Source organism: Spea bombifrons, chromosome 4 (genome assembly GCF_027358695.1).
Source record: "Spea bombifrons isolate aSpeBom1 chromosome 4, aSpeBom1.2.pri, whole genome shotgun sequence".
Taxonomy (NCBI): Eukaryota; Metazoa; Chordata; class Amphibia; order Anura; family Pelobatidae; genus Spea; species Spea bombifrons.
Genome location: NC_071090.1, coordinates 9,365,478 through 9,379,437, shown reverse-complemented (window position 1 = coordinate 9,379,437; position 13,960 = coordinate 9,365,478). Strand labels below are relative to the sequence as shown.

Genomic DNA, 13,960 nt, shown 5'->3' with positions numbered 1-13,960 from the left:
AAGTGTCTGCTGGTATTCTGGGGTCAGGGTGAGGAGTCACAGCTGTAAGAACATATTTGGAACGCTCTGGTTTTCGGAGACTCCTGGTGAAGCGCCAGGTCTTGGCCAGGTCTCTGAGTCACCACGGAGAAGCTCTGGGTGGCGGGAGTGGCGTTGCGACATGCCCCACTCCACGCCCCACTCCACGCCCACCTCCCCTCCAACCATGGCATTGTCCTGCATGAGGGCCTAGTGTGTGTGGGTCAGCAAGACCACCCTCAGATGTCAGCGGAACCGCCTACCCGCACCCCAAAAAGGGAAGGTTCCAGGTAGCTGGAGCTTGGATTGGCATACGCCTCATATAACAAGTACCACAAAGCCTAGTGTTTTTAAAGGTTTTGTGTTAATCTATGCAGATGTGATCGACTTGTCTGATACATTAAAACCACATTCCTCTTAATGTCATCTCTACAAAAAAGGCATGGCTTTAAAAAGCCACACAGGTTCTAAGTGAGCAGATCCAATGGGTCTGAGATCTCCCTTAAAACCACCCATAGTACTTTTACCCCCCTCTTCCTATGGTGAAGCACCAAGATATCACATCATATCCTCGACTTGGAGGACTCCATTGGCATAGAATGGTTCAGGAAGGTTTGGGTTGGTGCCCTTGGCCAGGCCTAGGACAGAGACCCCAATAAATATATCAGTGTGCAGACCTGTTGTCACCATACCTGGGAAATCTCCAGGTTCTGCCCAGAGTCTCGGGGTGAAGAACCGATTCTCTGGGTCACCACGGTAAATCTGGCATTGATTTGTTGTAGGCAGTGGTGTGTATTGGGGTTAAGGCCGACTAGGTCTAGGGCAGCAAATCTGGGGCAGCAGCCCATGTTCCATTTTACCAGGGGCAGATCTGGGGTAGGTCTGTTGAATGAAGGAATGTTACATACGTGTTTTTCTCAGGGTGTCATCAGATATTTGTGAGTATGAAAAAAGTGAAATGAATTAGGATTCATGTCTGCATAGAAAATAAACTTTCACTTTACTTAAACACCTAAAAATAATGTTTCAAACTTAAAATGTGTAAACAACAGAACACCTACTGTTTACGCATTTAGGCATCAGCCTCTGTGTAAAACATCTGAAAAAGCAGAACCATAAAAGACTCCAGCAGTAGACTTTTAACAGATAGGTGGTATGTTTAGTAAGTAAAAAAAAATAATATATGTCCACTACCGTTCAAAGGTTTAGGGTCACTTAGATGTTTTCATGGAAGACAAGGACATTTCTAATCACAAAAGGGTTTTCTAACGATCAGTTTAGACTTTTAAAGTCGTCTGCGGAAGTGCACCAGGGGGCTCTTTAGTCTAAATATACTATGTGAAAAATAACTATAAATTAGAAAGAGAAAAGCATTCAGATTAATACTAAGACTAATACTTCCAGGAAACCGCTTGTTATATAGCAAAGCACAACGGGTTAAGTCTGTGCAATTTCAAGCACGGCAGGCGCTATTAATCTAACTGCAGCAATGCAGAGATATGATTGCCCACAACTCTGACTCATACTTCATTCTTCTTTAGTCTGTGAGCTTATAAATATCACGTCTTGAGTGGAAATAAAATATCCTGCATATCTTGGCTCCCCTCCTAGTCCTTATATATATATCCTGTGTCGGGAAATGTCTAGTTTCACCTTTCTTCTCTCTTTTCCCCCTGCAAAGCTTTAAATGTTTCTGCACCAGACACAAAAGCCTTGATCCAAACCTCAAAATGTAGGAAAAAAATCAGAAAAGTGAAGGATTTGCTTTAAATGACATGCCTAAAACATGGCGCTGGTGTCCCATGGGCTTGTAGATCCACTATCAGGGTATGTGAAATCTTAGGGCACTGGTCTCTAGATAATATGGGGATTATGAAACCTTAGAAACCTTTACTAGAATTATCGCTGAATATTTATTATGCCTTAATTATGTTCCATTAACATTAGAAGCCAGGCTGTGAATAGTGTACATGTATAGCAGTTTTTGTAGTGTGAAAAAGAACGTACATCCTTTTTGAACTCTTGTTTTTTCTGCTATTTCTCTGAGCATTGCAAGGTCTGACCTTGAGGTGCATTTGGCATCCTTGGCATTGTGTTAACACACCTGAATACTCCAGACCAGCAAACTGCTAAACGTTCGACTTTTATATAGAGGTGGTCACACTTGCTGATTATCAATTAACCAAGGGCTTTAGATCAGCAGCACCTGCCTGCTACTTAGCATCTTAATTCCTATGGAAGCAGTAAGAGTGTACTTAATTTTGCACACATGGCTTCTCCATTTTGGCTTTATTTTTGTAGAATAAATCATGACATGGTATAATATATCATGTGTTGTTTTTCATCTGAGGTTATTTTTACCTAATGTTTCGACCTGCTAAGTCCTAATATGTAAAACCATAGAATTCAAAGCGGGTCAACTTTCTTTTTCACACGACTGTACATACATTTAGAATAAATTGATCACATATGACTGTAATTGTAATATCAGGTACAACCAATTTATAGGATACGTTTTCCTTCAATTTTAAAGGGATGCTCAAGCCATCATTCTTTTTTGAAGAATGCATATTAAAGTCACTTTAGTGGGTCGGTCAGGGACACTAAACTGTTTTTTTATTTTGTATGCTTTGTTGATTTGGGCTCCATGGGGCACTGGAGTCTCCCTTTAAGTGTTCTATTCCAGAGAATACATTATGCCCTCATAGACAACGCATATCAAATCACAGGCCTATGCTTTGCATGATGATTGGTGCAACGAGAAACAACAGCTGGCTAAGCATCTATTTTTCTTTTTACAGTTGCTGTCAAATGCAGTGTTACTTTTACCTTGAATGACATGATGCTCGCGGTTCAGTTACTGGATGAAAGGAGACCTGCAAAAATAAAATACAGTCATTATAAGTTATTTGTTTCATTTTACAAATCTAATTGATAATTACACCGTACGGACACTTCAGACCTAAGTATCATCTTATAAGCATCTTCCACCCCTCCAGCATGCACGGATATACACATCCAGTGCTGGCTCGCGTGAGATTTCCAGATAATGATTGGCTGACGCTAATTTTGGAGTACGCCTTAGATCTGGAAACACAAGGCTTTCAACAGGTCACTAATTTTATTTCCTTTTTCGGCAGGTCAATGCGTATTAAGGTACTTATCACTGGTGAAGCTGTTTGGGAGAGTAGATACTTAAATCTTTATATACTTCATGTGCTCATTAGTTCTACTCAAGAGACACAATGTTGTGAACAATGTGGGCAGGTATACTCATAGCTGAGAGAGCCAGCTCAACATATTGAGGTATTACTGTAAACTGTAGCCAAGCTTGAACCCTTACTCCCTTCTCTTTGAGGGCTTTCTTTATGTTCCATATATGTAAAGTTTGACTTCCATGCGGTTCAACGAGTCAAAGATGTTTTTATTCACGTTTGTATTATCCAAGTCTGACATCATATCTGCCTCCACCAATCATATTAGCCACCTACTGTCAGCACAAACTAAGAAATGTAACACGGTTAGCTGAAATACTCATGTTAATACAATTGTTGTGCTATGATCATACAAAGCGTGCAAATCTATTAACAAAAATATCTGTGATTTGTGTTTTCCATCCTTGCCCCCTAGAAGCAAAAGTTTTTGTTGACCTCTATCCAAACTCTACTCGGTTGAAATCCCCCTCCCTTCTCCAGCCTCATTCAACTCGCTGCTAAATCCTTTTATGGAATATTATTCATTTCGGCATCTGGAAAATTCAGTGAGCAGACAATCGCCTTGGCTGTGTCTCAGACAATTTCCTGGAAACCCTATTGTATATTATATATACGTCGAGAACGTTTTGGACAATTCTCAATGCTGGTAATATAAGGCCCAAACTGAGCTATAGATCATGTCTAGCCATACCATACAGCATATTAAATCAACCCTTGCTTGTAAAAGTAAATGTAAAATTTTAAGGAAAGAAAATGGAAGACCTAATGTTGTAAATGCAGGACAGAGCACTCCTGGTGTCCTCTATAATGTCTTAGACCTACTGGCATACCTGGGGACATCCCAGGGTAGGCTACCCAGAGCTGTCCTTCTGAGAAGCTTCACAAGGGGGTAGTGCTAGACACACGAGGCTGGGGCTAGCCACACGAAGGGTGTCGTTAGCCACATGAAGGGTGTCGTTAGCCACGAGAGGGCCATTATATGGGTTGGAAATGGGAGGGGAACTGGGCCTAGCTAAACACTGCTCCCCTTTCCAAAAGGGGAAAGAGGAGAGACCTGGGGAAACAGTGTTTCACCAGGAGACCCTATGCCGATCCCAGAGAGTTCCCAGTTATGCTGATCAGCTGCTTCTTCCTCAATGAAAAGTGTGAAATTAAAGTCTGATTGCTGCTTTTAGGATTTTAAGGCTCGGTTTGCCCTAAACTAGGTATTTATGAAAAGATAAACTTAACTACACTAAATTTTTTCACCATTGACTTAAATGGTCAGTCAGGGTCAGGGAAAATGGGCAAATTAAATCAGCAGAATGTTTCTTTTCCGCCATCAAATTAAACGTTTCTAACTGGACTAAAAAAAAAAAAAAAGGTTTTGCTAGGTTATTATCATTATCATCTATTAGTTACAAACTACCTAACTATAACTATAACAAAACTATGAAAACCTGGCCTCTCACTGAGAAACAAATGTGCCGGCCGCACGACACTCAATGGGTTAAATGTATAGATCAAAAGAGAAAGGAAGGTAGCTCAAGTCCTACATTTAAGGTAATATTCTGTTGTACCATATGTAAATAAATTAATATTTTAAATAAATTAATAATTTAACGCAACCCCTGACCAAATACGTCCTGCAACTGTTACACCGGACAATTTTATTTTTCTTGCAGCCCTCATCCACCCCCCCTTGAACAGAACAGGTGTCCAGCAGAACCAGCCCTGATAGCTCCGAGCAGCTGAGTGTAAGAGACAAGCACACAAAGCAAGCTTGCAAGAGCAAATTAAATATTTAATGTATCATCCATTGTGCAGTCAAGCAGCGGCTTCGACTTCCCCCCACCACAGCAGTAAAAAAAAACAAAAAAAAACACCTATTTAATTTAATTACTGAGCTACCTACTAATGCTATTCCTACTAATGCTGAACGTCCAGATCCTTTCCATAAATGATTCTGAATCCTTAACAAAAATGTGCTTTATTTGTAAATTTTCAGGGAACGCATAATTGTCATGTGACACACATACAAGCAGGGATAGGTTATTCCTACAGAAACTGAACAAAGTCTTAAAATATGTCTGTGTTTATACGTGATGAAACCTTCAGAAAAAACATTGATATGGGAATTGAAACAAGGACTCGCTCTATCAGGGTCTATGAGGGACGCGCTGATGATGTCTGTAGCCCACCAGCTGTTGGATACAGAAAGCAAGATATATCTCAGTAGATAAACCTATTTTTCGAAAAATTCCAACAGCAAATAAAGCAAACGTCTCTCTCAAAAAATATATATATATATTTGGGGAACAAAAAGGACTTATTTGTCTTGGTATCAGGGTCATGTTTCTTTTGCTCACCCACTTTTGCACCTAAAGGGTTAAAAAAGCATTTCTTGTGACTATCTATGCATAATTAATAGCAATGTAAAAGTTGTGTTTTATTCCGATTATGCACCAGGGATGTAGCCGATTTAAATATAATAAATACACATTTAAGGGACTTGATCAACATGATGTCCCGACGTGATGACTTCCTTTGAGGTTAATATCCAGCCGCCCAACAACGAGGTTTCACAAATAGTTAGGAAATATATGTCTTTTTTCATACGCTGATATCATACATACAATACAACATATTTATGTCATTTCCTGCACTCCTATTGGCTGAAACATGCCGTGACCTCAAAACACATCAGCAGATTCATTAAACCGTTTGGATTTGTAAAATCGTCCACTTTTTGTTCAAGAAAATGTAATGAAATAAAGACAATCCGTTCATTAAAATGTTATATTATTTTTATATGTTATCTTTATAATGATCACTCAGGAAAATGTGTGATTTTGTTATATATGAATAAAGGACGGCTTTGGAATATTGGAAACAAGGGCCATTTTGCAATCCATGCCAGGGGGTATATTAAGGAACGGCGTGGCAAGAGGGGGCCCGCAATCACACCGCTGCAATCGCTTGAAAACTGGAATGCAGATCAGAATTGAAGCCTCCGTAGGGAGTTGGCTCGGGAGGAGTTTATTATACGCTAACATCTGATATATGTGTCTTGCTTGTATAGGACGTTCTCCATTTTGCAGACTCACAGCAGCTCACAGACTCGATCATGAATTAAAAGCAGAGCAGCGAAGGTTGAGAGCTATTTTTAAACCCTAACGATTACTGAAATATTTTTCCATACATAATGTACTCCTGGAAAAGGCTCATGAAAGCGTCCTTTCAGGAGAGAAAGTGAACCATGAATGAGATCCACTCACTACTGATTATTCCACATCTACACGCAGGGGTGTTTATATCATGTTCACAACACAAACACCAGTGAAAGGCTTAGATTTCTGTAAAATGATGATATACGAACAAACCAACTTGATTAAATCTGTCTTTAAATGAGTTTTCGCTTTTTTTATATGTGGGTTTCTTCCTTAGATATTCTTATTTTTGAATATTAGGCTTTCCCATAAGTGCGCCCTGCAGTGTTCTGTGAAGATTAGTACTAAAGCTAAGTTCTGACCTGGCCTTCAGTAAAGAGGCAGAAGCCACTTCACTTGCTTCCTCAAATAAACATCAGTTGGGCCAATATTTCTTAAAGCAAATCTGGATCAATTTTGAAACACAAAAGTTCAAAATGTATGTATGAAAATTCCACCAGTACCTTGAATACCCACAACAACAAGCCATACTATATGATGAGTCATCATCATCATCTATGGTCCATGCTCCACAGACTCAAGGATCAATGCAGCTGAGATTCTAAGGGTTTTAATATTAGTCTTTGGAAACAAGGAATGGTCATATGTCACCATACTGGAACGTAAAACATCTCAATATCTCCTCACCGGTCTATAGGTGGTTGTCAATACTCACCAATCCCCATGTGGTTTAGGGAGAAGGGCTACATAATTGATGGAACCCATTCTTTTGGGGACACATAAACAAGGGGATGAGTATTGCCTGATAAATAGAGTTTAAAAATAATGTGAGTCTATTTGAAACATGTTTTTTGGTTTTGAGGTTTGGCTATAGGTGTGTCAGGTTTGTAAGATCAGGACAAATCATTAAGCCTTTCCTTTAGATGTTCTTCTGTTGGTGCCTTCATATTCACAGAGACATACAGTGTTTTAGGGAATTAAGTCAATAGGTTCCATGGAACAACAACTGGAGAATCTTCCTCCTCTATGTGACACTATTTATGGAATCTCTTCAAGTGGGTGAAAGATACCAAGCCGTAGAAAGGTTAACAGTGAAGGAATACTCTCTGCTGCACATATAATTTGATTCATCTCAATTTCTCTGCCCGCAAGGCACACCCAACAATGTGGTTCTGCTGACTGTCTTTGCATGAATAGAGATGGCAACACCAAAGGTTTAGCAGTTCAGAATCATCTGTTTGTATGAATATACTACAAAGATCTGCACTCTTTGGTGTGACTTCTGTGCTGGGTTGAGGTGATCTCTCTGAATGAAAATTAGACTCTATAGTGGAACACAGAAACTGGTACACTGTCTGTTATTTATCTATGGAGTTAAGGATTTCACTTTGGAAGACCATTTTAATGGAAAATTATTGGGAATTATCCATAAGGAATACCGTAATTATAGTGCAAAACAATAAAATGGAACAATCAGCATGACCATTCTATTAGTTTCTATGGCGACTGCACCACCCTTTCCACACTGCACCAGTATTGGAACCACAACAACCCCTAAAAACAACCCCAAAATGTCTAAAGTCAGCATTTTAACAAGTGTAGAGGGCTACAAGCTATTGCTTACAGACTGATAATCAAGACAGGCTTCTCCTCCATATTTTACAAACACGTTTCAGCATTCAGCAATACCAGGAATGATGCTTCTATTAGTTACAAAGGAGTCAAATTCCAAAAAGTAGATGGACCACCACCATTAAACAGAGCCAATAAACTTGACTTCAGGTCATCCAGATTCACAAGGACACAATCTGATCATCTATACCAGGGTCCTGCAGATAAGGATCAAGTAACACAGTTGTTATACAATCGTTCCTGAACACAATTTACAAAATGAAATGGTTAACAGAAAAAAAATCCAGCTTGGTAGTTTTTTTTTTATTATTTCTACTGAATGCCACACCCCAATTTGCATCAATTGACTGCATCGACGGTGATCACAACTGCTCCTTGAGTCCAGCTCTCTCTGCGTTAACATTTAGGTCTTTCCTCAACAAAAATCAAGCGAGAGTAGACGGGTGACCTCACAAATCAAAAAAAATTTCATAGAATGCATACAAAAACTGCCGACAATGTCAACGACAATGTTGGCACAGGCTCTTCAATTCTCTTTGAAGGCTTTCCAGTACAGGAGTGGTGACACACCCAGTCTGTATCACTATAGGTTCGGAGGTTCACCGTTATCCATCGTGGCAGACGAAACAATTCTTGCTATAGGACCGGTCAAAAATCTGCCAGATAGGGGGCTGTCTTACATATTCTTTTGTCATAAACACAACATGATAATTAACGGTTTCTTGTAGTTTCTCCACTCTGCAAACAAAGCTCTTATCATTGCAGTGAACAGAAATCCGTAACCACAATGCGACTCACGTGAGTCTTTAATCTGTTAAAAGCATCATGGGAGATACCGACTGCCGTAGTACAAACAAATATCGACGGTCATGTATGAAGAGTAAGTCGGGTGCAAAATGCTAAAAATGGTGCAATCACGCCCGATGTAACAGTATGACATAAAATGTACATTTCCAGTTATCGCATACACATCTGTAATGGAATTCAGGGAAATCCACATTAACATATGTTCCGAGTTAGGATATTTTTTTTGCTCTGCTTGGTACATATACAGTTAACGTAAATAGTTTAACTATGTATGGTCAAACAACCGGTTAAAATTCTAGATTATACGATGCCGAGGCACCGTGCCAGCGTGTCTGTAATGTAATGTAACGGGACAAAGCATTCGACTGTTACTTACTTTTGTTTCTGGGGTAGGCCACTAAGCGAGACGCAGGGAGAAGTGGAACTCTTGAAGGCTGCAGGATTCCTTATACAGGGAACCTTTCACAACCCTCGAGAGGAGAAGAAGAGAAAGAAGAGACTGCCCTCCCACACTGCAGAAGCAGCTGCCGGTGCCGTCAGAGTGATGTCACGAGGCTGCAGCCCAACTGCTTCTGACAGCTCAAAAAAGTGACTTATAAGGGGGGGGGAGGGCCAAAGTATACCCTGAGACGCAGAAAGCCTGCATGGATCCGAGCCAAGGGTGATACGCTAAAAAAAAAAAAATTGTAAGCTTTACCAAATGTAACGGTTTGTCTTACTCTTTGAATGTATGTACTGTGAGAAGCGCTGCATACATTGTTGGCGCTCTATAAATAAAAAAATGTCATTTTCTGCGTTTTTATTCTCCTTTTATACGGAAAACTGTAATCTTAATTATTATGGATCTGTGTATACTACTTACTGTATTTTATTTAATATTATTGAGAAGGTCTTTCTTAAGATTTCTTTCATTTCCAGCTACAGAAAATATTTTCATGCACACTGATCCAGATGCGCTTTGGCTGCCGGGTAAGCGTGAACTGGTTTAACCCTATCAGTGCCAGGGCGGAGAACAAGCTCCCAAGTCGCAGCGTCTATCTTACTATGTAAATTGAAAGAGAGAAAGGGGGGTGGTGATAGAAACAAATAAAATATTTGAAGCGAGAGACCATAGAGGTTCAGAAGCTCAGATGGAATGTTAGGAAGTTTTCAGTTTCTGAGAGGGTAGTAGATAAGGGGGCCTCCCAGCAGAAGTGGTAGAGGTTAATACAGTGAATTAATTAAATCATACATCAGGCATACATCCATCCTGCATCTAATACAAAACCAAGGACTGATTAAGGTTTGGGTCTTTAAAGGAGGAAACCTTTTGATGTGTGAGATGTCTGACAGATGTTGATTGATCACCGGTGGTCATTTGAAGAGATCCCAAAAACATATGCTGTAGGAGGACTTGACAGTCAATAGTGAAATACTATGTGTTATTATTGCCTAACAAGTACCCAATTTTAGTTGAGAAAGTCACCCAAACCCTTTTGTCCTACTCAATATCCCTTTTTGTAGGAGTTCCAAAGGTTTAGGGCTCACAGTGTTCTACAGCCCTAAAAGTCACAGTAACTGGGACCCTCCAGGTAGACTAGAGGGTCCCTGGACACACTGTGAGTGAAATATAGCTCCAGTTTTCCAGGAACCAGGTCACAAAGAAGTCAATACAAGAACACACTTTATTGGGCAAAATGGGTCTTCTTCTGGGTAGAAAGGACAGTGTTATCGGGCGAAACAAATACAGAAAGCAAACTGAATTATCTGTCAGTATCTCTAGCCAATGGGTGGTAAGTACCTGGAGCATGGCGACCAATCAGTTTGGACAAACAGTGGAGGACTATATGCAGTAAGAACGGGGGCCGCACATTGGGGTAAGAGAGAAACATTTAAACAAAACAACAATTACATACATAGTCGGGGAAGTAACGTTTGAGTGATTGGCAAACAGCCTACATTTTGAATCTAAATGCCGGGCAAAGACAACAGCTCAAGGACGAAGGAAAAACATTACCCACCAACAGTGCTATGTGTGTTGGCGGGCAGGCACAGCTTGAAACACATGTAACAAAAAACAGTAACAAGACCGAATCCTTTTACAGTAATGCATATAGAAACAGATGAACTTCTTTAAAAAAAAGAAGACTCGGTTTTTGGTGGTGGTGAAGGGTGGGTTATGGCTTTTGACTGCCACTCCATTGAAGACTATGGTGGTCCTCCTCAGAGGAGGACCTAGAAGATCCGGGCCATCTTTAGATTTTTTTTTCAGGGGGCAAGGAAGGGGCTGCAAATTGGTAGAATAGCCCCATAAGAGGATGACTGGGGGTCCATTTTACACTGTGGCCCTAACACTTTGGATCACCAACCACATAACAAGAGGACGCACAAGATACCTTGGACTTCCCAAAGAAAAAAATAGCTATTCATGGATCACAAAGACACATAAAACTGACAAAGCGATGCTTCTATCCACATCTCCTAAACGATAATTTGGTAATATAGGCTTAGTAAGACGGAGACAACAGCATGAGAAATCTCTCACTGTCCTGCACATCAGCAAAACTCTGCTGTGAGACAAAGGGAAAAAAACAACTAACTTAAATCTCAATTACCTGAAATAACACCGATTAAAGCACGTGTATTATTATCATTATTATTATTAGCTTTGTTTTAATTTATTCATCCTGCTAGTTCTATCATCCTAATAACTGTGGCACCTACCAAAGGTATAGCCTGGGCATTTTCTACAACCTATATGGTCTCCTTCGACACGTCACTAGTAACGATACTCCCTCGATGGCACCACGCGCGGGAAGGCCGCGTCATTTTGTGGGCTTGCATCACATTGAGGGAGATTCTGACTACCTCAAGCGTCAAAAATCAAATAAAATAAATGTAAGAAAAGCCCCCACGGGGTCTACGTAGACTAGAGGGGGCCTTGACAAGGATGCAGAGCAGGGCTAGGCCAGGGGGTCGTGTAAAGTTAAGATTGGTGGGGAGTGAAGGAGAAAAGAGAGGTCTGTGCTGTTTTGTTGTGCCATCTTACCCCGTGTGTTTGTCCCACCCTCTCTCTATTTATTGTGAGACATTTTCTTGTCGCTATGTTTCTGGTTGGTGTTCCTGTTTAATATTTTCTCTCTGTTTCTGTTCTAGGCATAAAAGGTGGTGTAACCATTGTGTAATAATTTGCTATTATTTTGCACCAAATCTAAAGACAATATTAACAGCCATCAGAAGTGACAGGATCGTGGATGCAGCAGATCAAAATTGGAAATATAAATTGTTTTGGTGGATGTACACGTTCTACTTACCTTATAAATTATATTTCTTGAAGAAGCTAATACTGTTTTAAATTCACTGTCCCTTTAATGAATTGCAGAAACATTTTATCTGAAGCTGAGTAACAGAAACTAGAGATTACTAGTGTGTGCCAAAAATCTCATCCGAGGGCAAATGAATCCCAAAACTGTAACAATGGAAATGTTCTCCTTCTTTTCTTCTTGCATCTGCTTTGCAGCTGATTAAAGTGTATGGCACACATCTCACTACACAATGTGAAGTCCAGAAGGGGGACTGCACACTACTGAGTGTTAGTAGGGATGGGAGAGTCATAGTATATTAACCATACCTCGGAAGTCACTTTTACCCAGAGTCTCCTGGTGACTCACTGTTTATCTGTGTCTCCGGGTCATTTTCCTCTTTCTCTGGGAAGGGGAGCATTGATTGGCCATCCACTACCTGTTTACCTACTTTACCTCCCACCCCTTGCCTATTTAAGACTTTCAAGGACTATCTTTTCACCGTAGAAATGGAACCATTGGCGGCAGCTATCTGTCAAGATCTGAACATTCACGGCTTCAAATTATCATCTTCTGAAATCCAACTAGATCTATAGGTGCACGTCACCTTGACACTCATTAATTTTCCGGTTACACTTCCAAATGTGCAAATGCATCTGGACAAATATGGTTCTGTCTCTTATTACAAAATAAACTGAAGTAAATTCCAAGCCCTCAATATTGGCTATCCACAAACACTCATTGATGCAATAAATCAATCATTTGAATCACCAAGTCTTCACATGCTCATTTTCAGACCAACTGGCAGAAAATCCAAGAGGATCCTCACAGATGGACAAAGTTTGAGATATCTTGGTTGGGTCACATAAACTCTTTCAAAATGAACCTGCTCCCACTACACAATTGGAGACAATTGGACTGCTGATAACCTTAATATAGTAAATAGATTAATTATAAATTAATACATACATCAGAGATGTACCCTGATGTGATCTCATCACGCCACCAAAATGTATTAACATGAATCCTGATTGCAGACATGTATAGCAAAGTTTCAATAACCCCCCAAAGATACACAAGGTCCTCTATTCCATCACAACAACATGAATATATGAATACATGGCTCACACAGCAGCTGACACATCTCATATCTTATATCTTCCAGGACTAGTTCATCCCTGCCCCATGCATGGCTAGCTACACCTCTGATATCTAGCCCTGTCCCCCCACAAAGCCACCTCCCCGGGAGAGGGAGAGCTCTAGGTAGCCTACGCTAGTTCCCAAGTATGTTAGTAACATACAGATCTGAGAGGCAAGTGATTCGAGACATAATTCATATATTTTAATTTTATATTCTGAATTTTCTGCAAAAATTTCAGCATTGTAGTCAAAGAGTAAATTACATACATAAAAAATAGCCTTTGTATCTAAAATTGGTAAAGTAATTTTAACCAGGGCCATAACTTCCAGAGGGGGCAGCTGCCACTCTTAAGCAACCCAGTCATAATGCCCATGCATCTCCTTTTCATTCTCTCTACTTCCAAAAGCTTCAACGTGATCCTTTATTACTCTAATTTTAACTTTCTGTTCTTAGGACCTGCATGATTATCAGTACTATACTTGGGAACTTTCCCAGTGGGACCTAGAGTCTCGAGGTGAAGCTCTGCTTCTCTGGCTCTCTGGGTCATGTTCCTCTTTTCTCCAGGTTCTAGAGTCATGTTTAGCCATGCCCTCCCACCCAATTTCCCTCCCACTCCTAACCCATTTCAGGGTATCTAAGCTAACATTGGCATTGTCTGCCCAAAGCTTCAGGCATGGTCAAGTTCTAAGGTATGATTATTTTAAGTTAGCTCTCCCC

General features: G+C 40.3%; 1 protein-coding gene and 1 long non-coding RNA gene across 2 annotated transcripts in view; one reads left to right on the top strand and one right to left on the bottom strand.

The window, feature by feature from the left end:
* Positions 1 to 9,365, bottom strand: part of ANXA6 (annexin A6) — a 31,297-nt gene extending 21,932 nt beyond the window's left edge. Inside the window, exons 1-2 of the mRNA XM_053463476.1 lie at positions 9,198 to 9,365; positions 2,848 to 2,894 (exon numbers count right to left, since the gene is read on the bottom strand). Of these exons, the coding sequence (XP_053319451.1) occupies positions 2,848 to 2,859 (12 nt within the window). The 5' untranslated portion in view covers positions 2,860 to 2,894; positions 9,198 to 9,365. The remainder of the gene's footprint in view (positions 1 to 2,847; positions 2,895 to 9,197) is intronic.
* Positions 9,366 to 10,415: 1,050 nt separating this feature from the next.
* Positions 10,416 to 12,341, top strand: LOC128491216 (uncharacterized). Its single transcript, XR_008354022.1, has 2 exons — positions 10,416 to 10,593; positions 12,018 to 12,341. It is a non-coding gene; the product is annotated as an uncharacterized LOC128491216 (long non-coding RNA).
* Positions 12,342 to 13,960: the final 1,619 nt, after the last annotated feature.